This window comes from Girardinichthys multiradiatus, chromosome 19 (genome assembly GCF_021462225.1).
Source record: "Girardinichthys multiradiatus isolate DD_20200921_A chromosome 19, DD_fGirMul_XY1, whole genome shotgun sequence".
NCBI classification, from domain to species: Eukaryota; Metazoa; Chordata; class Actinopteri; order Cyprinodontiformes; family Goodeidae; genus Girardinichthys; species Girardinichthys multiradiatus.
Window position 1 is genome coordinate 17,236,272 of NC_061811.1, and position 23,121 is coordinate 17,259,392.

General features: G+C 39.8%; 1 protein-coding gene across 1 annotated transcript in view; it reads right to left on the reverse strand.

The window, feature by feature from the left end:
• Nucleotides 1-23,121, reverse strand: part of LOC124855234 (connector enhancer of kinase suppressor of ras 3-like) — a 47,325-nt gene that overhangs the window by 16,721 nt on the left and 7,483 nt on the right. Inside the window, exon 2 of the mRNA XM_047344934.1 lies at nucleotides 4,979-5,142. Coding sequence (XP_047200890.1) covers nucleotides 4,979-5,142 — 164 coding nt within the window. The remainder of the gene's footprint in view (nucleotides 1-4,978; nucleotides 5,143-23,121) is intronic.

Here is a 23,121-nt window from a genome sequence, read left to right on the forward strand (position 1 = left end):
ACATTAAAATATGCAAAGGCGGTTAAAGAAACTTAAAAATTGGGGGGAAATCATGAGAGGCTTTGGCTGCACATTTACACAATTAAAGTGCAACTTCAGCACAAAGGGGATTTGATTATTTTCCAAGACAAACGCCTCTCCTGCCTTCTTATTAGCAGGCTAAACACACACACACAGGAGCTCTGACTGTTTCCACAGATGTCTAGAGAGCGTTTGTCCTACATTACTGAGCAAAAAAAACTCCTTTAAGCCAAAATTTTCAGCATTGCCTCCTAACTACAGTGGGAAAGAAAGCTGTTTTTCTACTAAATGTTTGTCACATTTCTTTCCTTCCACAATTGTTTGGTAGGTAGTAAGGATGATGAAAATATTTCTTTTTAGGTTTTATTTTAAATGACAACAAGCTGCCTATTTTGAGTGGATATCAGATATACATATCTATGAAAGAAACTGAACCATGAGCAGAACTGTTGAATCACAAAGAAATTCAACGGTTCCAGTCTGACCTTTCCATCTATTGATCAGGGGGCATAAATATCTCATTATGTTTGCTGTTAGAATTATTATTTTTTAACCTTTTTTTCAGAAAACAATTTAAATCATGTTTAAAAAGCAGGAATTTATTTTCTCTTAAATTTGTGGATTTTCTCTAATCCACACAGGGGTAATATTAGATCTATATACAAGGCTAAGAATATAACTACATTTATTCACTTAAACCTTTTATTGATTTGAACTAAAGACTACAATGTCTAAACTTAAAAGACCAAGGGCTATTAACTTGTGGTCAGTGATCCTAACTGAGGGCAGCTTGTAGTTTCTCTTTGCAAGTAAAAAAAAATATTTAACAGACAGCATTCATTGGATTAAAAAACACTATAGGAAAGTCCAAGGAACCCAGCAATGAGGAGAGTTGTATATTTATAGAACATGGAAAGTTTTTAGCCTTATCTAAACACCTGCGGCCTTCAGGAGCATCAACTGTACATAGATCCAAGTTATATGAATCTCTCTGATTTTAAAGAGGTTAGCACTGACATTTTAGAAGCTGGACAATCGCTTGTGTAAACCCAAGTAGGCACCCCTACAATGGGAGAATACAGTGGTATAAGGACCCTTGGAAGAAATAAGGAACTGTCCTAACAGCCCACTTAATTAACCGTCCTCAAAAAAGTTTGGAAAGAGAGTCAGCTTGTTCAATAAAGACTGTCAGCTACTTCAGGGTTAATTAACTGTTAAAATCATAAAAAAAAAATGCTTGAAGCAAAACAAGAAACTCTGATTTCTTTTAGAATTTATGATTAACATCTAGTGGCTATAGATCATGTTAGAGGATTTCATGATTCACTGCTGGGTCAGTGAGAAAAAAAATCACTGCATGTTAGCTTTTAAAACCACCTCTGCAGAAGACATCAGGCCAGAGAGATGACCAGTAAAACAAATTTAACGTCTGTCTTTGTCCCTAGATAGCTCTTTGCAGCCTGTAGCTTTTTGGGTGTAAGAGAAGCATGAGCTTCAGTTTCTAGAAGGGTTCATGTGGGAACATCTATCTTGTTATTTAGACTTGAAAATGTAAGCTGAGCTTCATACCACAAAAGGACTAATTCTACAATACTGCATATGCATAAACATTTAAACAAAAAAGAAGCAAATTAAAAAGAAAGGAAAAGTGTCAAAAAGATTAACATGACAGGAAATGTCTGACTTAGCGGTTAAAAAAGCAAAGAAGCTGAATATGTGCATTTGTAGTGTTGATGTCTTAAATTTCTGTCGGTTTCAATGACCTTGCCTCAGTGAAGGCTAATTAAATCTGGGAGACCTCACTTCTACCCAAGGGACATGTAAGTCTGAGGACTCGTTCTTATTAAGGAAACCTTTAACAAACAAAAAACATGAAGCTGTGCGGCCTCATTCTGGGTTGTAAGGTTGTTGAGAGTCCAGAATTCCTGGCTTTAAGTTCAATAAAATATTAAAGGATGGGGACTTCACAGGTGTGCCCTGTCAGGTTTAATAAGTGGGATTTCAAGCCTAATAAATGGGGTTGGGACCATCAGTTGTGTTGTGCAGGAGGTGGATACAGTACACAGCTGATAGTCCTACTGAATAGACTGTTAGAATTTGTATTATGGCAAGAAAAAAGCAGCTAAGTAAAGAAAAACGAGTGGCCATCATTACTTTAAGAAATAAAGGTCAGTCAGTCCGAACAATTGGGAAAACTTTGAAAGTGTCCCCAAGTGCAATCGCAAAAACCATCAAGCACTACAAAGAAACTGCCTCACATGAGGACCGCCCCAGGAAAGGAAGACCAAGAGTCACCTCTGCTGCGGACGATAAGCTCATCTGAGTCACCATCCTCAGAAATTGCAGGTTAACAGCAGCTCAGATTAGAGAACAGCTCAATGCCACACAGAGTTCTAGCAGCAGACACATCTCTAGAACAACTGTTAAGAGGAGACTGTATGAATCAGGCCTTCATGGTAAAATAGCTGCTAGGAAACCACTGCTGAGGACAGGCAACAAGCAGAAGAGACTTGTTTGGGCTAAAGAACACAAGGAATGGACATTAGACCAGTGGAAATCTGTGCTTTGGTCTGATGAGTCCAAGTTTGAGATCTTTGGTTCCAACCACCGTGTCTTTGTGCGGCGCAGAAGAGGTGAACGGATGGACTCTACATGCCTGGTTCCCACCGTGAAGCATGGAGGAGGAGGTGTGACGGTGTGGGGGTGCTTTGCTGCTGACACTGTTGGGGATTTATTCAAAATTGAAGGCATACTGAACCAGCATGGCTACCACAGCATCTTGCAGCGGCATGCTATTCCATCCGGTTTGCGTTTAGTTGGACCATAATTTATTTTTCAACAGGACAATGACCCCAAACACACCTCCAGGCTGTGTAAGGGCTATTTGACCAAGAAGGAGAGTGATGGGTTGCTGCGCCAGATGACCTGGCCTCCACAGTCACCGGACTTGAACCCAATCGAGACGGTTTGGGGTGAGCTGGACCGCAGAGTGAAGGCAAAAGGGCCAACAAGTGCTAAGCATCTCTGGGAACTCCTTCAAGACTGTTGGAAAACCATTTCAGGTGACTACCTCTTGAAGCTCATCAACAGAATGCCAAGAGCGTGTGGAGCAGTAATCAAAGCAAAAGGTGGCTACTTTGAAGAACCTAGAATATAAAACATATTTTCAGTTTCACACATTTTTGTTCAGGCTGCACGGTGGCGCAGTTGGTAGCACTGTGGCCTTGCAGCAAGGAGGTCCTGGGTTCGATTCCCGGCCTGGGGTCTTTCTGCATGGAGTTTGCATGTTCTCCCCGTGCATGCGTGGGTTTTCACCGGGTATTCCGGCTTCCTCCCACAGTCCAAAGACATGCCTGTTAGGTTAATTGGTCTTTCTAAATTGCCCTTAGGTGTATGAATGAGTGTCTGTGTGGTTGTTTGTGTGTTGCCCTGCGATGGACTGGCGACCTGTCCAGGGTGTACCCCGCCTCTCGCCCATAGACGGCTGGAGATAGGCACCAGCTCACCCGCGACCCACTATGGAATGAGCGGTAGAAAATGACTGACTGACTGATGTTTTTGTTCAGTATATAATTCCACATGTGTTAATTCATAGTTTTGATGCCTTCAGTGTGAAGCTACAATATTCATAGTCATGAAAATAAAAAAAACTCTTTTAATGCGAAGGTGTGTCCAAATTTTTGGTCTGTACTATATATATATATATACACACACACACACACACACACACACACACGTGTCAGGGACATTTCAGTCTATATAATAAGTAAATCAGAGGACTGGTTGGTGCCACTACTTTGCAGAGTGAGTATTGATATGCCCGGAACCTTTGTCCAGTTACATCCCTAAAGTTCAATGTGCTTTAAAACATCTGACAAGCAGTGTTAGTCTTCCGCAACACAATGTGTTTCGTAAGAATACCATAAAATTCAACTTCACATTTTTGTTTGTGGCAAACTACAAACATGACTTCTCATGGGTTCCTTTAAACAATGTCTCTCTTCTTGGCACTCTTCCACAAGACCATATTTGTAAAGTGCATAGCAAATAGTCATACAGTTGAAACATGTTCACTCCAGAGCTGTGAATCTCTGCAGCTCTTCCAGAGTTACACTGAGCCTTTTGGTTGGTTCATAGATTAATGATCTTTTTGCCAAGCCTGTCTGTTTGTGCAGATGGATACGATATGGTAGGTTTACAGTGATATCGTTTCCATTTCTTGATGATTTATTAGTGCTCTGTAAAGATGATTAAAACTCAGGACATTGTTTTAAACATTTATGACTTCAAAATACCTCATCCATGGTTAAGGTGTTCAATCATGGTGAAGAAGTTAAAGTAGCTGGTTCCAATCACGTTTAGAGTCAAAACTCTGCTTCAGACTAAAACCCTTTTATGAGGAGAAGACTTCAAGAAACAAGTTTGTTTGAGGCAAAAAAAACAAACAAAAAAAAAAAAAAACACCATACGCAAACAATTAATGTAAAGTGTTTTAAGAGGGCATGTAGTCAGAAATGCTGACACTGATAAAAACATAAAGACCACAATCTGGACCCTTTATGGTACAGGAAGTGATAAAACGCCAAATCAATCCCGTCTGCTGGAAAACCTGGGTTTCTTGGAAAACGTAGCATGGAGGGTTTTCATTTCTCCTTTCATGGGAAGCTAAAGAAAGACATATCTTTGTTTTTTTGGAGTGCCAGAATGACTGCTGGGTAAGCCTGAAGACGTGAGTAGCTGGAGACACGTATCTGGAGTTTCAAGCAGCTGAGAAGAGCATAAAACCTCTATGAACTCCTGTGGACCCTTGCTTAGGGATACTGCTGTTCTTAATGTGTGGAAAACACGATACACAGTTTGGCTAAAATTAAATTAAAGTCGTATGATCACATTTTATGAATAACTGGTTTAATCACTGAAGATGGACATTAAATGGGACAAATTCACATTTACTCACCAAAGCACACAGCAGATCGACAGCCTCCAGGACCAGTTCCTGGTGTCCAATTCTTGCAACGCCAAGCTCCTCCAAGTCTTGATGAGTGATCTTCAATAGCTGTTCCCCGCTGATCTTTTCCCTCTCAAAGTTGCTAATATACTGCTGCAAGCTGTCATCCAACCCTGGAAACGTACAACAAGAGGGACAAAATGAAGCCCCTGTAAGAAAAAGACTAAAATACAACTGGATTGTTTGCCTTAACGGGATAATTCAGCATATTTTAAGGGAGGTCCCGTTAAAAGGTTGTAACTAGTTTATTTCTTGCCTGACCTGTGTAATTCTCTCTTGAGATCTCTTTTCAATATGAACTCAGTGAGTTTGTTCCATTGGCTGAAGCTACTAGCTTGTCCCAGAGGGACATCTCATTTGTGTTTGGGTGGACGTTTACAAAGATGCCAAAGATAATTTACCAAAACAATGGAGGCTGCACAATACCAATGATGTTCCTGTGTGAAACGTACTGAAAACTAAACATGTATTTCATGCCAAAATGACTGTCAGACAGAAAAGTGTGAAAAAAAAAGAAAAAACAAACATAATAATGGTTTAACTGAAAAACTTTTTTTTTTTATTTCTACACACCCTTATGTGGCTTTAGATCAAAAGCAGCTTGAGCTGAGCCCAAACCCCAATTTCCACAACATAATTTAGTAGAGTGGAGAATGAGAAAGGCAGATTTTTATATAACAAGTGGCAAAAGCACAAAGCTGCAGTGCTATCAGCTAGGATGATCCATTTGGGAAATGACATTGTGATGAGATCCACTGAGAACTGTAGATCTTGTAAAGGAGCTCTGTTTTCAGATTTTCTGTTTCCATGTAGAATTTGTGTTGCATGATACCACAACTGTCAAAGCACAAATTTGTTGAACACTAAGGTGGCTGCTGCGCTTTACACAAAGCCATTTTTGAGCATGTGTTTCAGAGTGAAGTACTGCTGGTGGCCCTTTCAATCTAAAGGCATCATTACCTTTTGGTTCCCATGTTCTGTTCCCATCAGGCGTTTCACACAGCAATCCTTTCAGTGGAACACCTCCTACCTCCATTTTCTGTTTCAACAATCATCAGCTTCTGTATAAATAATCACCCAATGTCATGTGATGATGTGTTAAAGGATCACAAAATTGCCTTTGAGATTGGTGTTCATTTAAGATGGCAGAAGCCAGCTTTAGTCTTGGACCCTCTTGAGGTAGCCTTTGGCTAACTAATCTAGATTTATAAAAAAAATTAAGACATACAGGAGAGTTAGCTGCTGCCAAAAATATATTAACCTCTTAACAGGACCCCCATTAAAACATTCTCAACAAGCCCTTTCATGCTAAACAGTAACAATACTCTCTGGTTTTATTACCATGGATCTTAATTGTACAAGTGTGCACAGTGCAGATAAGGAGCAGGTGGGACGGCCATATTTGTTTGCTAAACAAACCATAAAAGAACAACGGTTGAGACCTTCAAGTATGTTTAACTGTTGAAACAATAGCGCTATATTTATGTGTGCACAGCTAAGTGGTGTGTATGGGTGTGGGTGCCTGCAAAAAACGTATTAGTATCAGGGACAGCTCCTTGATGCTATTTAAAGTTCAACAAGTTTGACAGTTAACTGCTGCAGCCACTGAACGAGGGACGATGTAGTTAGGGCTGAAAAGGCTGTAAACTCAATGCAGAACAACATAAACAAACTTCCAAAACATGTCCCACTCCGCAACAGAGGAGGGAAAAACGAGCCTTTGTGTGTGTTTTCATGTGTGTGTTTAGCTGTGGGTGTGGAAGTAGAAGCCAGGTCTCTCTGCCCATCAAAGAGCGCACAGAGAGGGGGCAGCTGCAGCTCCATGGCCCCGTGCCCTGCTTCTCTAAAAGGCCCGTCAGCTGCGAGACACCCGGACTCTTTCAGAGCACGCCACAAACAAACATCCTCACAAATAACATTAGTCAGAGCGAGGGTATGAGGACCCAGAAAGCCTGACATTAAGCCGACGCATCCATGCCGAATTTAGAGCTTGAAGTTGTTCAGTTTTCACTGCAGCACCTGATGTCTTTGTGCCACTGTGACGCTCAGCCCGTGCACCTGTTGCTGACAGTTTGTATAGAGAAAAAAACAAACAAATGTGTTAGTCACCGCTGACCAAACAAGATCAAACCACTTGTATTACAGCATCTGCAGCTCTGACTCAACCTATTGCATGTCTATAATCTGAAAATGTTGGTTTTTGGAGATACAGGTCAATCCAATGTATCAAATATCTTGCAGTAAACCCATTTTATTTTTTTAATGTAAACAGAAAAGAATAATCAACTTTTATCTGACTTGCATTATAAACAATACATGCAGTAGCTTAAAAATATCAGTGAGATTCATACAAACTGAACGTTCTGTCTAAAATCAGCTTATCTTTCAAACTTTAGCAGTTTTCCTCTTAATGACGTTGTGATTAAGTATTAAAACGCTACCATCTGGCAATGTCAATTAAAGTTTTAATCTGATGATGATACCCCTCTTATGGGGGATGTAAACAGAATTTATTTTGTCCCAAATACGGACGCACTAATCAGATTTCTACAGGCAGAATTCGATTTATTTCTTTGTGGTCTAATCTGATTCTAGTTTTCCTTTAAAAGACTATGACACAGACAAGCTCATTAGTGTAAACTTAGTTTCAATGTTACAACTAAATCTAACAAAATGCGACTCTAAAGAAAAAAACTGCTTTTACTACTACCTATATCAGGTTCCTTGATAGTTAGTAAATTTGAAAATTTTAATCAATGATAGGAAGGGATTACAAGACTATCCTCATTCCTGCATCATAGGGTGTCCGTGAAATGTATTTTATTTTTATTAAACTTTATAGATTTAAACATTATTTAAAAGCTTTATTTTTAAGTCATTCATGAACAGGATTTTTTCAGTATTTTACCTGCTGGAGACTTAAGAGAGCTGATTGCAATAGTGTAAAACCTTTCCTCTGGTTTTACTTAATGCCAAATAATGTAAGCTAAAATTCTTCAGGGACATGAACCTACAAAATAAATAATTTCTTTAAAAAGAAATCCTTAAGATTGGCAATAAAGTTCACTTTTAATGAGCACTTGAATCCCTGGGAAAAGTCCAACTGTAAATGAGAGCTGAAGTTATTCCCCCTGAGTCACAAGGGAAATTTTTCATGACTTGTTAAAACATTAACCAGCACATAAGTCAAGTCCAGTTAGTCTTATTACATTTTCCTCATTCCTCAGCATGCTAATTCCCAGGCAAGCCTTTAGAGAATTGTTAGATTAACCTCTGACTGGTCGGCATCCTCTGAAGAAATTCAATTCAGGCAAAAAATAAAAGGGAGTTGAGTGCTGGCTGGAGCCAAGCGCAAACACTGGGGCCAGTCTCCTAACGCAATTAAAGGAAAACAAAGAGTGGAGTTTTCAACAAGGCAACATTTCTACTTCCTGCTGTGTTAAAAAGGCATTTTCTGTTGAATGGTGCCACCGTGCCAAATGTCAAAGAGGGAAAGTTGTGGGTTGAGACACAGTAAGGCTTCCCTGTGCTTTAATGATAGGTCAATTGTTCTAAACTATGTAACGTCACCCAAAAAGTCTGAGATTTTAAAAAGTTTAAAAACAAAAGGAGATGGTGATGAAGCATCTACGCTTTCCATGCAGATGTTATATTGATTCAATTATCTGGAGTATTTCCACATTCTTTCCTAATCCTGTATGCACACTTCAGAAAAACAGCTGATCAGAGACTGAAGTGCACTACATGCATCATTCATTATTCTCCCACCTACATCAAGACTACAAAGAGAAAGACTCCAATACAGTCCTACCTATGGGCCCAAAACCTTCTGGGTAAAACAAAAAAGTGAATGTCCTCACTGTTGGGCATATAAAACATTTATTGTCGCTCGATCAATGGCTGCCAAGGTGTGCGACGGACTATTAATTTTCATTTAAGACAATGAAACCAGTAAACAACCTAGAGTGTCACATCGTGAAGTGAGGGATTGGAGGCAAAGGAGAGGCCCGTCTGAATGCTTTTCAAAGCCTGAGCAAGATGAAACGCTTTAGAGGAGTTTTACAGCGACTCTAAACTACTTGGCAAATGTCTTCTAACCAGACCATGTGGGTGAATCGGAAGCACAGACAGAAGGATCACTAACCTCAACTATAGCTTCACAACCAGGAGGAGCTGTGGCCAAAAAGAAATCTATTTTGAATAACTGTAAGGATACAAACAGTTCTTTACAGTATTTATTAAGTCACAGATTCACATACTTAACATATCAGGCAGCTCCCACAGCTTTTGTCCATCCTCTGACACCTCTGGGATGCTATAATAAGCCAACATTAAGTCGTCCTCGCTAAGAAACAGCATCCACACCAAGGAGAGTTGTTAGGTAGACCTTAGTACAGTGCATTTACTGATCTTAAAAAGTTTGGATTTTAGAGTTTTCAAACATCGGGTCAGTGGTCTCGACCAATTAAGTTGAATGTCTTCTGAGACATTATGAGACAATAAGGTTGTAACTTCTTCTAAAAATTTCCAATTTTATGCTAGATTTTATTCCAGTTGCTCTCCTAGAGCGGCACCTGCTGTTCAGAGTGGGGTCTCCTGACCACCCACCAACTCAGGGTCTGTAAACACCGATTACATGCAAACAGGTTATGAACGCATCTTCAGCGTGCTTATCAATAAACATGCTCAAGCAAGCATACAGCTGAATAATTTGTCCAACACAAATTGAACGAGACAGGGTTGGAGGCCTTATTCAAAGACTAAGCTCTCAATTTTTGGAATACAAACAAATTTCCACTTCTTCTGCAACATATTTCATTTTTGTCTTATTCTGGCTTTCTAAACATCCAGAAAAACAGAATATTTGGTTTGCAGTGGGACCTGCAGGTGCAGTAGATAAAATATCAAGTTCTATTGTCTGCATTTGTGTGGTGAAAAACACGTTCCAGATCAACCAGCATTGTTTGAGCATGTCTCCCTCCACTAACTTTAGCCGTCTGTCCCTCCTAATATACTGATCAATAAATACCTTCAATGCAGCTTCTGGTGGCCAACGTTTAGTTCTCAGGGGTTTGATTACACAAAAGAGTGAAGCATCCCACAGAGAGAACCAAACAAGCTCCTTCCCCCATGAAACCCTCCTGTGCTCCCAGTGGGAGCTGCAGTCACCAAGTAACACACTCACACAGACACAAACACACACAAAAACTAATATCCCTGCTGAGGTGACCAGTGGGAAAGCTGCTGGGTGTAGAATAGCAAAGCCACTGTAACTCCACTGTCTTTCTATGTAAGCCTGGCCTCTGAACCTGTGGGGAACAGTCAGGAATTTGACTCATTGTTCTCCACTGAGCAGCTCCATTGTGGGAACTCGCACCAGCTCTGGCACAATGGTCTTTGGCTGGACCAGGCATGCTGTAATTAAAGGGAAAGAGAATGCTTCTCTTGGGTACTGCAATGCTATACTCTAATGCATGACTTCACAGGACGACAAACAAGCAACAAAACATGTAAACACCCTTGCAACTGGTGTGTTTTGTCCCTCAACAACAATGTAGGCACAGGAGAAATGTTCTGCAATGTTTCTCATTCATTGTTTGAGATACAGACATTGGTTGCCTCATCACCTAAAACCCCTATAGAGATTGGTTAGTGAGTGCAAAGTAATCCCTGCAAAGGATCACACAGTTCCCAAAGAATTCAGAGTGGTTTGTACCAAAACAAAGTTTCCTTGATACTGTCTAAGTGCTCAACTGTACGAACCTGCGGTACCCATTTTTAATCTTATCATTGCTCCTTGTAACTAACAAAGACTGTTTAACTTCATGTACCCTAATCTTAAAACTCCAGACAAATAGCAGTTACTCGTCCCGAATGGGTCGGCCGAGTGTGGAAAAGCAGCTGAGGCTGGTTCCTCCGATGAAGGACAAAAGCAGCTCTGTCTCTGGCAGGGTGATGGTCGATGACTGATGAGCGATGAGGGTTTAAAGGTTACGGAGTTGTTCAGGTTTGAGCAGATCAGCAAGTGTGAGTTCCAGTTTGGTTTACAACGATGCAAAATATTCATGGTGAAACTCTGACATCATGCAGCTGTGTTTAAATCAGAGGATAAATCCGAGGATAATTTAGCCTCACATTTAATTACATATTGTAAAAATTCTAAAAATGTCAGTATTTGGGGATTGGAAAGACAAGCATCCAATTAGGCTATGAGAGGTATTTTAGCCTTCCCTTGGCTTCTGGTTACTAACATTATAAAACAGAGGAAAAACAACGAGAGCAGCAGATAAGTGACTGCAGAACAGCTGTAGGCTTTTTCACTGAGTGTTTCTGCAAACCCGAAGCCACCATAACGGTTGGCCCCTAAGCTAAGGGTGGGGAGAAAAAAAAATAAGAGAGCTTACAGACTTAGTGAGGGTAGTGTCTTTACAGCTGAAATTTGACCCAGTTTTACCCTCTTTGTAGGGTTTTACACATTTCTTTTAAATAAAGCATTAGACTTAATACCCTGTGGAAATTAATACCTTGTTGCATATTATTAACAACTACTTTGGGATTCACTAGTTCTTCAGAACAGCTTCTAAAGCTGTAATCAACAAACAAAAACCCTTCATTTAATGTATAGTGGACAATAGAAGAAATTACTAAAATACAAAGCCAGATGGAAGTTCTGACCCAAACAAAAAAAACAGTCCCTATGAATAAGGTGTTTTTTTTTATATGTGTATCTGTTAAAACTGCTTCTGGTCTGACCATTATACAGAAGGTTCTGGTAAAGCCTTAATGGGTCAGTTACCAGTGTCAAGTCAGACCAAATGTTTAAATAGTTACGCTTTTAAAACCAATACAGTAATGAAGCATTGTGCCTCCCCCACCTGTTGCGGCAATCTGCCAGCCAACTGAACAAAGACACCTACACTTTTCCTGCACTTAAAAAAAGACAAATTAAGTTTTCCAGTCGCCTCCTAAAAAAATCCACGGTGTGGAAAATTAAAACTGCATAAACCATCAATTTTATTACTACTTTAAAATTACAGTTAGCAGGCTGCTACAGCCTAATCTGTCCAGGTGGTAACTATACGCTGGCTACCTGAGCAGGCAGCCTGACTAATGAAGCAGCTAATATCAACCAGTCATCCTTGTGTTACAGAACAACAAAAACAAACAATAATCTGTGCCTTTAACACAGTAAAAATGTAGGGTTTTCTTGTTCTATATTTTTGCTTAAGTCAATGTGTCAAGATGAGAAGAAAATTCCTCAACCTCATTATTTCTGCTTTGTAACAGTGATGAAATGTGTAAGATCATAAGTTCATATCCTTGTCCTAGACAACTTTTAAGATGCTTCCCTCATTCGATACACCACAATCTTCCTCTAGAGAGCCTGATGGCACACTGAGGAGGTACTTCAGTCATTACTTATTCAGTGTAGGAATAGAGACACATCTAAGGCCCCTTTTCCACTGGCTCAATTTGGCCCTACTGGACTCCGCTCAGCTTGCTCTGCGGGTGTTTCCATTAGAGTTAGTAGTACCGCTCCTGAGCAGGTACAACTGGGACTGAGTAGGGTCGTGAACAGACTGCTGTTCCCTGATTGGCCGTGGGAGGAGGAGAAATGTGAAAGTTTTCGTTGAGACAGTGCATTGAAAAGTTAATAAAACCTAAGAGCAAGTACAATAATATTAAGGACCACAGTGGCCGGAGCAGGTCATACATGTAATTTTACCATTTACAGATCATAAACCATGCCTAAAGGCTGACAGAAAAGAAAAAGGACAAATCGGCTTTCTGAATTACATGCAGGCAGAGCGCTGTATTTAATAACTTCCTAAATCAGCTGATCGCACATAAAATCAGCTGTTCAGAGACACAAAACAATACCACCATGAAACAACGTGTTTGGTTCGGACATTTATTGACGGTTCTTAAGCAAACCAGCGTCTGCAGGAGGAGCCAAACGAGAGGACGACTCTGCTGAATCCATGGAGCACGAATATGCAATATCTGACCTAAAACTAACTTCAAAGGTCATAAGTCCGCAGTTTTGCGCTTTTAAGTCCTTGTCCTCGTTATTGCCATTGATAAGACAAAAACTTCATCATAAAGCCCAAAATTGTAACTTCTTCAGGCAAACTTTGGAGCTTCACCAGTCCAGCATCTTTCCTCTCTGCCTTTCCTGCCACACCCCTCACATCAGGGGTTCTGATGTAAGGGGGAGGGGGTTCTGGCTGGGCTGTGGTCCAGATAATTATCCTAGTTGATCAGTTTAGACATTAAAAAAAACACAAGACATTCTTGCATATATATTAATACAAACGTTATTAGTATTTAGTTTAATATGTTTTTATTTTCTATTTATTTTTTATCATTTCACACAGATTACTTTAATGTGACAATGTAACACAATAACGTTAATAGCAGCACAGCACTCTACACTCATGGCTGGAGCGGGGCTTCAGCCACCATAGCTTCAGCCGTTGGCGGTCAGTGGAAACACAACAGCTACCGTACTGAGTACAGCGAAACCGAGTCGTGCGGAGCCGTGCCGGCCAAGACAAGCCAGTAGAAAAGGGGCATCAAACATGCAGGCCGCCAACTCTCACATACTGGAGTTGGCCACCCCTGTATTAGAGAACATCCTTAAGCCATTTCCTTAGTTTTATAATAAACATGTATTCTTTACAGAAATACAGATAAGCTTCCATTTTTAAGAGCTTTACAAAAAAATAAAGTTTTAGAGGCTCCTCTCCCAGGTCCATTATTATGCACCATTATTATGCACTTGGAAGATATAAACAAGAATAAATGCAAAATTATTTTGGTGTAGCATTACCAGTTATGTAAAATTACGTAACTTTTAATGCAAGACACTGGAAATGAAAACACTTCGTATTGAATTTCACATTGGGGAATAATTGCACTTTCTCTCTGCCAACTTGTCTACTTTTAAGTGATTTACTGCTAAAAGAGCACATGGCTGTCAGAGATCAGCCTTGTTTCTCCAATCCATTTTTACTGAACAAGACAAGTGTCTATCAGATAATTTCTAAAAGTATGAGTTGGTCCAATTACATAAACACTCACTCTTGAGGCGGTCTACCGCCTAATGACGCTGCCTCTCGCCACCACAATCATAAATTCACAGTAAAAAAAAAGGAACAAAGACCTCAAAAATGTTGCAGACATGCCCCTCCCGTCTCTTTTCTTATCCCAACATCTACCCACCAACCTGCCACAGAATTTCCTTTTTCCTGGCCCCTCTAGTGTTCATATTGTTGTGGTTGAGCATGTTGACATTTACATCGAGTGTTGACTGGGTGCATTACAATAGAGCGTCTAATATAAGGATTGTTTGCTAGCCATATAATTCTGTCACAGGTTAATATTAGCTGTCTGTGTGGCCTTAAAATCACAATGGAGGATTGGATTTTGTGTAAAATATGTTAGACTACAAGACGTCACTTCCCACCTTCATATACACACATACCCAGGGAGAAATCTATAATCAAACCCTGGCATGTTTTTCAAAAAAAGAAGAAAGGGGAACAAAATAAAGAGAGTATTTCTTTAGAGAAACAACATCATATCGTAGTCTGAGTCACAGCTACTGAGACATAAACACGTAAAAAAGGAAAAAACAAAACAAAAACATGGAACTCTGTACGGTACTTTCCCATCACAAGTATGGGTGTATGATCAGGGTGGCCCTGCATGCTGATTACAGACCTGTTTACCAGCATCATAATAGCTCCCTATGGAAACCACAATAAAGACAAATAAGGTTTAGTGGGAAGAAATGGGCCTCACTCATTTGGCTTTCCATGGGAATAATGAAGCACCCACTGTTTTGCTGTTGGGAATATTTTCAGGCAGAGTTCAATTTCAGTTAGAATGCATGGTGTTCTTTTCCCAACACAACGCCTTATTTGATGTTTAGACAGGCAAATATGTTAGACATGACAAAAAGCTTGTAACTGACTTGCCTCAGAGTCTCATATGATTCAGTGTAATACTTGCTATATCCCTAGTGTTGATTCCCATTGAAGGATAAGAACCTGCTAATTGCCATGAATCTCCTAGAAGGCACATGCCCACTAACATCTCAAAAAGCCTGACTGAAAAAGAAGAAGCAAACATCTAACTTTGCAGAGGATATAATGTGTTGCTACCCTGGCCTGTCCACATGCATACCTAAGCCTTCTGTTTACCAGATAAATCCACATGGAAAGCTAGTTTTTGGAAAACCGCTAATGCTGGTCAACCCACTCATCCCCAATGGCTATCAACATAAATTGGCTGAGTCTGCAAATAACATTACATTTACAGCCGTGACGAGGGGGAAGAGCCAAGTGTTGGAGCAGGAAGGAAACAGGGTTTGGGGGGGGGGGCTGGAAATTTAGAGCAGACCTGTGTCCAGGTCAAGAGAAGAGGAGACAAGGGTCAAAAAGACTGAGTCTTGTGGCTGTGAAGAAGTCTAAAGATGACAAAAACACTCACGTTACAGACGATAAATGAGCTGAACCTATATAAAACCTTTATAGTAAAACCACCAGCTGGACTCACAAACGTGTACACATTCACACACCGACATGCAGATCAACTTTTGGTTGAGTGCCTAGACCAATGGCACCTAAGCATGTGGCAGGAATAGAAGATGGAATGGAACCCACTTTTTTACTAATCTTCCCAGAGACCCACAGTGGCTCTATGATAACATCAAGGATTCCAGGACTTAGAGGACTTCACTAGAAATTTGTTGAGAGATGCACAGAGAAACTAGATGTCAAACTAGAAGCCGACGCTCTTCAGCTCGATCAGGCCTGACCTGTAACTGGTTGGACAGAAAGAAAACATGGTGCTAGGAGGTTCGTTTGTGTGGACAGAAAAATAAGTTGAACTCCTTTTAAACACGGTTTTAAAATATAAAGCTGATAAAACACAAGAATTGTCAATTGGGAATCATCTCAAAGCAAGTAGGTGGATATATTGACCCATGTATGCCCGAGTCTATAAGCAATGGTCGCACATTTGACGTCAGCGCCGCAATATTTGTCGCAGACAGTGATGCGCTGAACCATAAAAGTCAGTTTGATCATGAACACATGTAGGCTGAAAATCTCCACTTTCACCGGAGTTTTCATAATTATTTGTTTTTAATGATGTAAAAAGGGTTTATGTGTTGATGTAAGACAAAAGTGCATAAACAGTTATTCATTTTCCCAGATATCCGCCTACATGTGGACTAGGCCACGAAGTTAGAAACGTTCAGAATCAATGAGGCGTGACAATAGAGCCACATGGAGCCCAACAATGTAAGAAGCAATTTAAAAAAAAACTGTCTATGACAAGTTGAGACACATCTGCGGTTCATTAAGGCAGCAGGAGGGAGGGAGGGAGAGACTTTCAGCAGATAACAGGAAGGCTGAACAAAGTAAAATTGCTCTGTTTTAAATAATTCCCCATCTAGAACATCGTAGGTTTTAATAATCCTTGCTCTGCTAAATGCTGAAATAAGTCCGTGAAGATTTCTAACGTTGAGTCTTCTTCCCTAAGCAAGTTGCAAAACATAGTCTAAAATATCAACTCCAATTATTTTGTCCGGTAAGTGAGAAAAACCCTGTTTTACAGTCTGACTGCTCTCTTATGCACACAGTACAAATGCGCCTTGGCTCCCAGTACAAAAAAGGCAAGAAGGCACAATTTTTTTGTTCTTATATCTTCTATAGTTATTACAAAAAAAAAATAAAAATCACCAGAAATCAGAATTGGCCACAAAATTCTGATTCGTGCATCTCTAAACTTGTTGTGACACACTTTCTCTCAACATATAAAACAGAAGCAGTTGAATGAGTTATGCAATGTAAGACATCACGAGCAAGCCTACAGGGCTGTAGGCAGCTGATCCTGTTCTCCCTGCTGCCAGGGATGCGGGCAAGGGAGGGTGAGTCATCCTCAGTGAGTGAGATCAGGGACCGACAGTGTGTCACCCACAGGCCAGGACAGGGTGGGTCTGAGGCATGCAGACAATTCAATGCTGTGCATTTTGTCCCAACAGTGTGTCTTTGATGTTGCAACATTCAGTTTTAATGCTCAAATCCCAGACAGATTCTTCATGTACGTAAACAAACACGCATATGTATCCAGACCTCACTCACCACGCTTAAAACGAACTCCACCCATTTGCAGGTGAGGTTTATTTGTAGTATTCCCGGCACCTGATGGGAGTCTCCCAGTCATCCAGAAAAAAGAATTTCATTAACTTGTATCAGAATAATTCATTGCTGACCTGAAAATACAAAAAGATGGCACATACAAGCACAGACAAAGGGCAGGGGAGATAGTTTACTCAGGTGTTTGCAGCAACGGATTCAAAAGGAAAACCAATGACCGCTTCCTCCAAGTCAGGATTTGTTTAAAGAGGAACCACCCCATCCGCTAAAAAAAGCATTCAAAACCTATATACTCTAATACTCTCTGTAAAATACTGGGTTAAAAAGAGAAAATAATGACTTTTTCCATTCTTATTCATCAGATCTAGAATGATGATTTCAAGTTAGAGATGGAGGACAAACAACCATACAGGAAAGCAGGCAAGAGTGGGCAGCATAATTTCTAGTATGGTACATCTCAAAGTATTTGAATATCATGAAAAGTTCAATATTTTTGTCACTCATTTTAGAAAGTGAAACTCATATTATATAGATACAATACACAGAGTGAAATATTTCAAGCCTTTATTTCTTGTAATTTTGATGATAGACTGTTTGGCAGGAATAAGGAATGCTGTTTTTTTTTCCCAGCAGGGGGATCTAGGTTATGGGAAGTCCAGGACTAAATGAACAGTAAGACGAATGAAATTCTTGTGACTTTCCTGCTATGTACTTAAGGAATTTTTTGACTGCTCCCTAACTGTCTTTAAGACATAAATAAAATGAAAACCTAAACTTGGCACAGCAGTGTCACCTCATGTGCTTTGTGAGTTTCCAATAACAGAATAACATGCAGCCTTGAGGGCTGCAAACAACTGATTAGTCACAAAAAAGCAGTCCGGGGCTTGCCTTTAGTCCTCCTTTTCAGTTTCACTTTGGTCCATCCAACCTGAGGGTTGGCCTGAGGATTATCAGTGTAATATCAATGGTGTGAAACATTGGCCCACACATTAGGGGTTTTGTATCTATTATGTATATGTTTAAGACACTTGTTTTGCAACAGGAAAGGGAGTGGTTCCTGAAACTAAAAGACTAAAATGGTAAATGGACAGAAGTTGTATAGGGCCTTTCCAGTCCTTTTGACCACTCAATCACAAGAGCCCCATTCACCCAATCACACTCACAAACGCGCACACATTCATATACCGATACGCATACCAGTGGTCAAATTGGGGCTCAGTGCCTTGCTCAGGGGCAAGCTGGAATCGAATCCACAACTTTTGGGTTGCCCTACTCATAGACCTGACCGACAACATTCAGTTACATAAAGTACTGACAAGCCTTCCCCACTTTTAAATAATTTCTCTGTAAACATTTTGGGTACCATGGAAAAAAAAGACAGACGACATTGACCGATGATAGATAGATAATATTTTAGCAATTTTTAAGGACTGAGTTACTACAGCCAACAGACTCTTAAGATGCTCAATTTAGCATCTGCTTTGGAGCCTCCTATTGGCACCAAGTAACAGGGCTATTTTTCTGTTTTTTAACACGTTTGGACTGCATTTGCTCAGCAACATACTTAAAATGGTCCAATCGGAACTGGATAATTATGCACTGAACAGAGATTTTATCTTTGAGATTTATGAAACCTTCATTTAATTTCTCAAATCACAAAAAAAATGAGCAGTTTTTAGTATTTTTGGCATTAGGACCACATTAGAATTGGACAACCACAAAAAACGTCAGTAAACAGACTGGTCAAACATGGACTGAATTATTGCACACCGATTGCAGATTCTTCAAAATACTGTTTACAGTTTATGAAAATGTATTCTATTTGTTAAAACAAAAAGGGGATTGTCACAAAAAAATTTAATACTCTGTTAATTCCAAAATTATTAAGCAGATTTAGATTTAAATCAAGTTGATTCAACAAACAAGAATTTTGCTCCTAATAGGAAATAAGGCAGGCATCTTTAAATAAATAAATAAACTATGTAAAAGAAGTATCAGTTCTGAAAAAAAAAATGCCTAATATAGTTTTAAGCAAACAAATAATGTTGAAAATATGTATCCTCAGTATTCAATAGAAAAATCTTTATTGGCATTTGTTGGACCACTTGTTTGCTGAATATTGGACCATTTGCACGTTGCTGGACGCCACTATGCCTTTCCAACGTCATCGGCCATTTTGTACCGCAGGATAGTCTGTCCTACAAAACCCAGCAGCCACTGCGGCTGATATGACTGGCCTGTCCCAGGTCTGACGTCACAGGAGGCAATATAGGAAGGCGAACATTTGAAAGAAGCTGCTTTTCACGCTGGATACCAACTGAAGCGCATCATTCTGGAGAAGAGTCCCAAGTGGATTTCATTCATTCTCCTCCGTTGGCCAATGAAAAATTCATAAAAAGAGGTTTCTGGAATAAGAAGACCAGAAATTTCACTTTGCCAATTGAAGTTTAACACGTAACCAAAAAAAAAAAACCACAGAGTTTCAAGGAGACGGATCGCCACCTTGTTTTATCCAGTCGACTCTTGACGGTCAGATCATATATTCCCCTTTCGCCAAGGAGACCAGTGGACGAAGATTGACCGCTCTTCCTGAAGTTAACTGTGGACGCACGTTAACTTCCGACTTTCCCCCTCCTTCTCTCTCCCTCTGCTGAAAGGAGACAACGGCAAGTAAAACCCATCCTTTATTTTTATTTCTTTCTTAGAAATAGTCTGGGCAGGGTAGAGGAGGTTTTAGTGCGATTAGAGTCGCCATTTAGAGTCTAATGTGTTCTGAATTGTATGTGCATGCCATTGTTTTGAAACTTGCTGGTACTTTCGGAGGCCGCCGTGTCTCGCAAATGTGTCTTTACCGTGCGAACACCAGCGCGCAGGTGCACTGTGAAACTGGACTGCTATAATAACCTTATGGTGAAAATCAACCATTTTCTTTGTCTTCAACTTTACTGCTTACTGGCTTGCCGTCAAAAGTTTTATTACCCTTTGTCCTCGGGGTTGGTGGGGGGGAAGGGTTATGACTGCGCATCTCACTGAGCTATACTTTCTGGCGGACTGCGCTCCCAAAGCTTCGTTCAACACCATATTCTCTTGTCATATTATCACTTTTGTCATAACTGCTGGTTGATTCCATACACACCCACTGCTGTTTTGTTTTATTTTGTTTAGTTAGACATTTTACCCCCTTTTTGTGTGGAACTTTGCATGTTTGAGTAGGTGAAGATTATTAAATCGGAAGAGCGGATTGTATCAGGCTGTGATTTCATAAATATTCACATAGATAAAGAGAAGGCGTTTTGTGTTTATTTTGTGCAAGAGTGATTCGTCAGTCAAGATAAGGTCAAAGTTCCCCATGTTTCAGCAGAAACGGTTGATTAAACAGTGACATCTCTGGTAATAGTTATCAATTATTACTGAGTATTTAATGGTTGTAATTATCAAAGGCATTGAGCCACAGTTACAACACCAGAAGACATCTCTGGTCTCGATTCATAAATGAGGATTTTGGTTAAGAAATTAATTTAGTCAAATTATGACTGTTAATTATAATTCTTAATAAATATTAATTAATCAATAACCATAATTCCAACACATTAGAGCAATCAAATAATTTTTATAACAGCTGATCAGCTTTCTGCATCTGTCATCCTATATTTGGGTGATTTATATTCAATGATGAGCTCTAGCTTATTGAGATTGGAAGGTCTCCTTGCCATTACCCTAATCTTTAGCTCTATTCACAGATTCTGTATCAGATTCTAGTCTAGACTTTGACTGGACCAGTCCAAGATCTTAATTACACTTCCAGTCAGAAGAAACATGTTGGTCAAATTAAATCAATTACTTTAAATCCAAATAATGTTGGGCTCAACTGTATATTCTACAAGGACTTCCACATTTTAGTGTGAGAACAGCTAAAGCAGGCACTTAAGGTGTGGACTTGTCTGGACATGTACAAAACATGAGCTGATCTGGCACCAGCAGGTGTCCAACTAAGCACTTTCTAAAAGTCCAGATCACTTCATGTTCCTTGACAGGTTCTACCCAATTACAATAGAAGCAGGCTGGTAGGTAGAAGAATCTCACTACTAAATATGCAGAGACTGGATCTCAAGTCTTTTTAAAGTAACCACTGGGCCCTTAATGCAACAATGGACATTTGTGACTCGTTTAGAGTGCTTAGCCACGGAGGTGCCGTTTGATTTGCTACTTAGAAAGAATGATTAGTTTCATCTCTATTCTTATGTTCCATTCATTTGAACATGAATGTGTTAGTTAAGCCTTGATAGCAATACCAGCACAGCACATCCTTGTTTTTTTCCCCTCCGTTTTCATTTGAACCACTGTATAAACACTGAATGAAGCAGAGCAGCAACCTAAAACTTTGCCATATTGAAATACTTTGATTATATAACTGCAAGAGGTATAATCAAGGTACTTAACATGTGTCACATATATATTTTAATCTCCAAACACAAACACACAGGCCTATTTCACCTCAATTTTTTTAACTTTCTGGGCCAGTACTCTGAGGGCAGACCGAGGCCAAACAGCTTGTATTACTAACCCGTGATCACCTGGGAGATTTGCAATGCACATTTTTAAATTTGAATGAGAAGCAAACAGGTCTAGCCTGTGAATGTCAGGGATACAGGGACACTCTGCCTCCAGTTCTCACACTCTGAGAAAACCTGTTTGATGCTGACGCAAATGCAAACTGATTAAAAAGACTGACCCAGTAACATGTTGTTTATTTAAATATAACTACTATATTCTGTATTTAGAATTTAAAAGGTGATGTGAAACAGTCTAAATATGAAATTGGAACGGGCACATTATTATCAGACTATTTCTCTCAAAGACTCCATGTGCTGGAGGCTTTGGGGCGTCTGGACTGTGTGAGAAAACGGCTGCACAGGAACTAACAGTGACAAAACTTCTCCCCAGAGAAAATCCTCTTACAGCACTTCCCTTTAAACTCTAAACACCAGTTCCTCGCAAAAATGACATTTGTAGTCTGCTGATCACTGAAACACAAAAGGCAGATTTTAAAAAAGGCTGTATGACTGGATGAATTGAAACTGGTGAATAAAAGATGCCAGACTGGGTTTTGGTTAAACAAATTACGCCAGCTTCTTACCTTCTTTGAAAAGCAAGCTGCTAGTGGGGGTAAACACATTTCCACTGTCCTTAAAGAGCATGTTTGGATTTATTGGACACCCGTTCTTCCTGAAGCATTTATACACAGTCTGTGCAGCATACAGGCTGCTTAAATGGATAAATGAAGCCCGTAGTTGGCTTCTAAACACAGAACTATATTTCCCTTATACAGCAGGCTATAAAGCAGTAACAGGGAATGCCACTGAAAGGGAGAGGTGTCTGTATGACGTTTGCTCACGCTCTTGTTTAGAAAGTTTCTGTTTCAGGAAGATAAGGATCATAATCCATTCCTGTCCACACTATGCTGTCATCCCTGCAGATGTGGCTGCTCAAGGCATCCATTACTGAAGTCACTCACCTAGTTAGGATTCAATAACAGTCTTGTTATTTTTCCCCAAACATGTGCTTGTTCAAAGGGTAAAGCGCGTTTTCACATGTTTGCCACTTCTCTGGCCATCCAGCTGCCCTTTTATCCCTGTGGTGTAACTTCAGAGCATGACACCAACCATTTTGTTATAGTTGCCATGTATTTCTGGATTTAAAATGTGTTAAACAACATAACAAAAACACTACATTATATTCATATAAGTAGCCATCATGATGTCACATACTTGTTTTAGATTGGCATGGACTGGTATAAGGCTCTCATAATAATAACCTCAAGTAAAAATATTAACAGTATCACAGTATTTACACAAAATCATATTTAAAACTGCTCATTAACCAGCTCAATGTTTGTCAAATTAAGTTTTAAAATGGCATTAT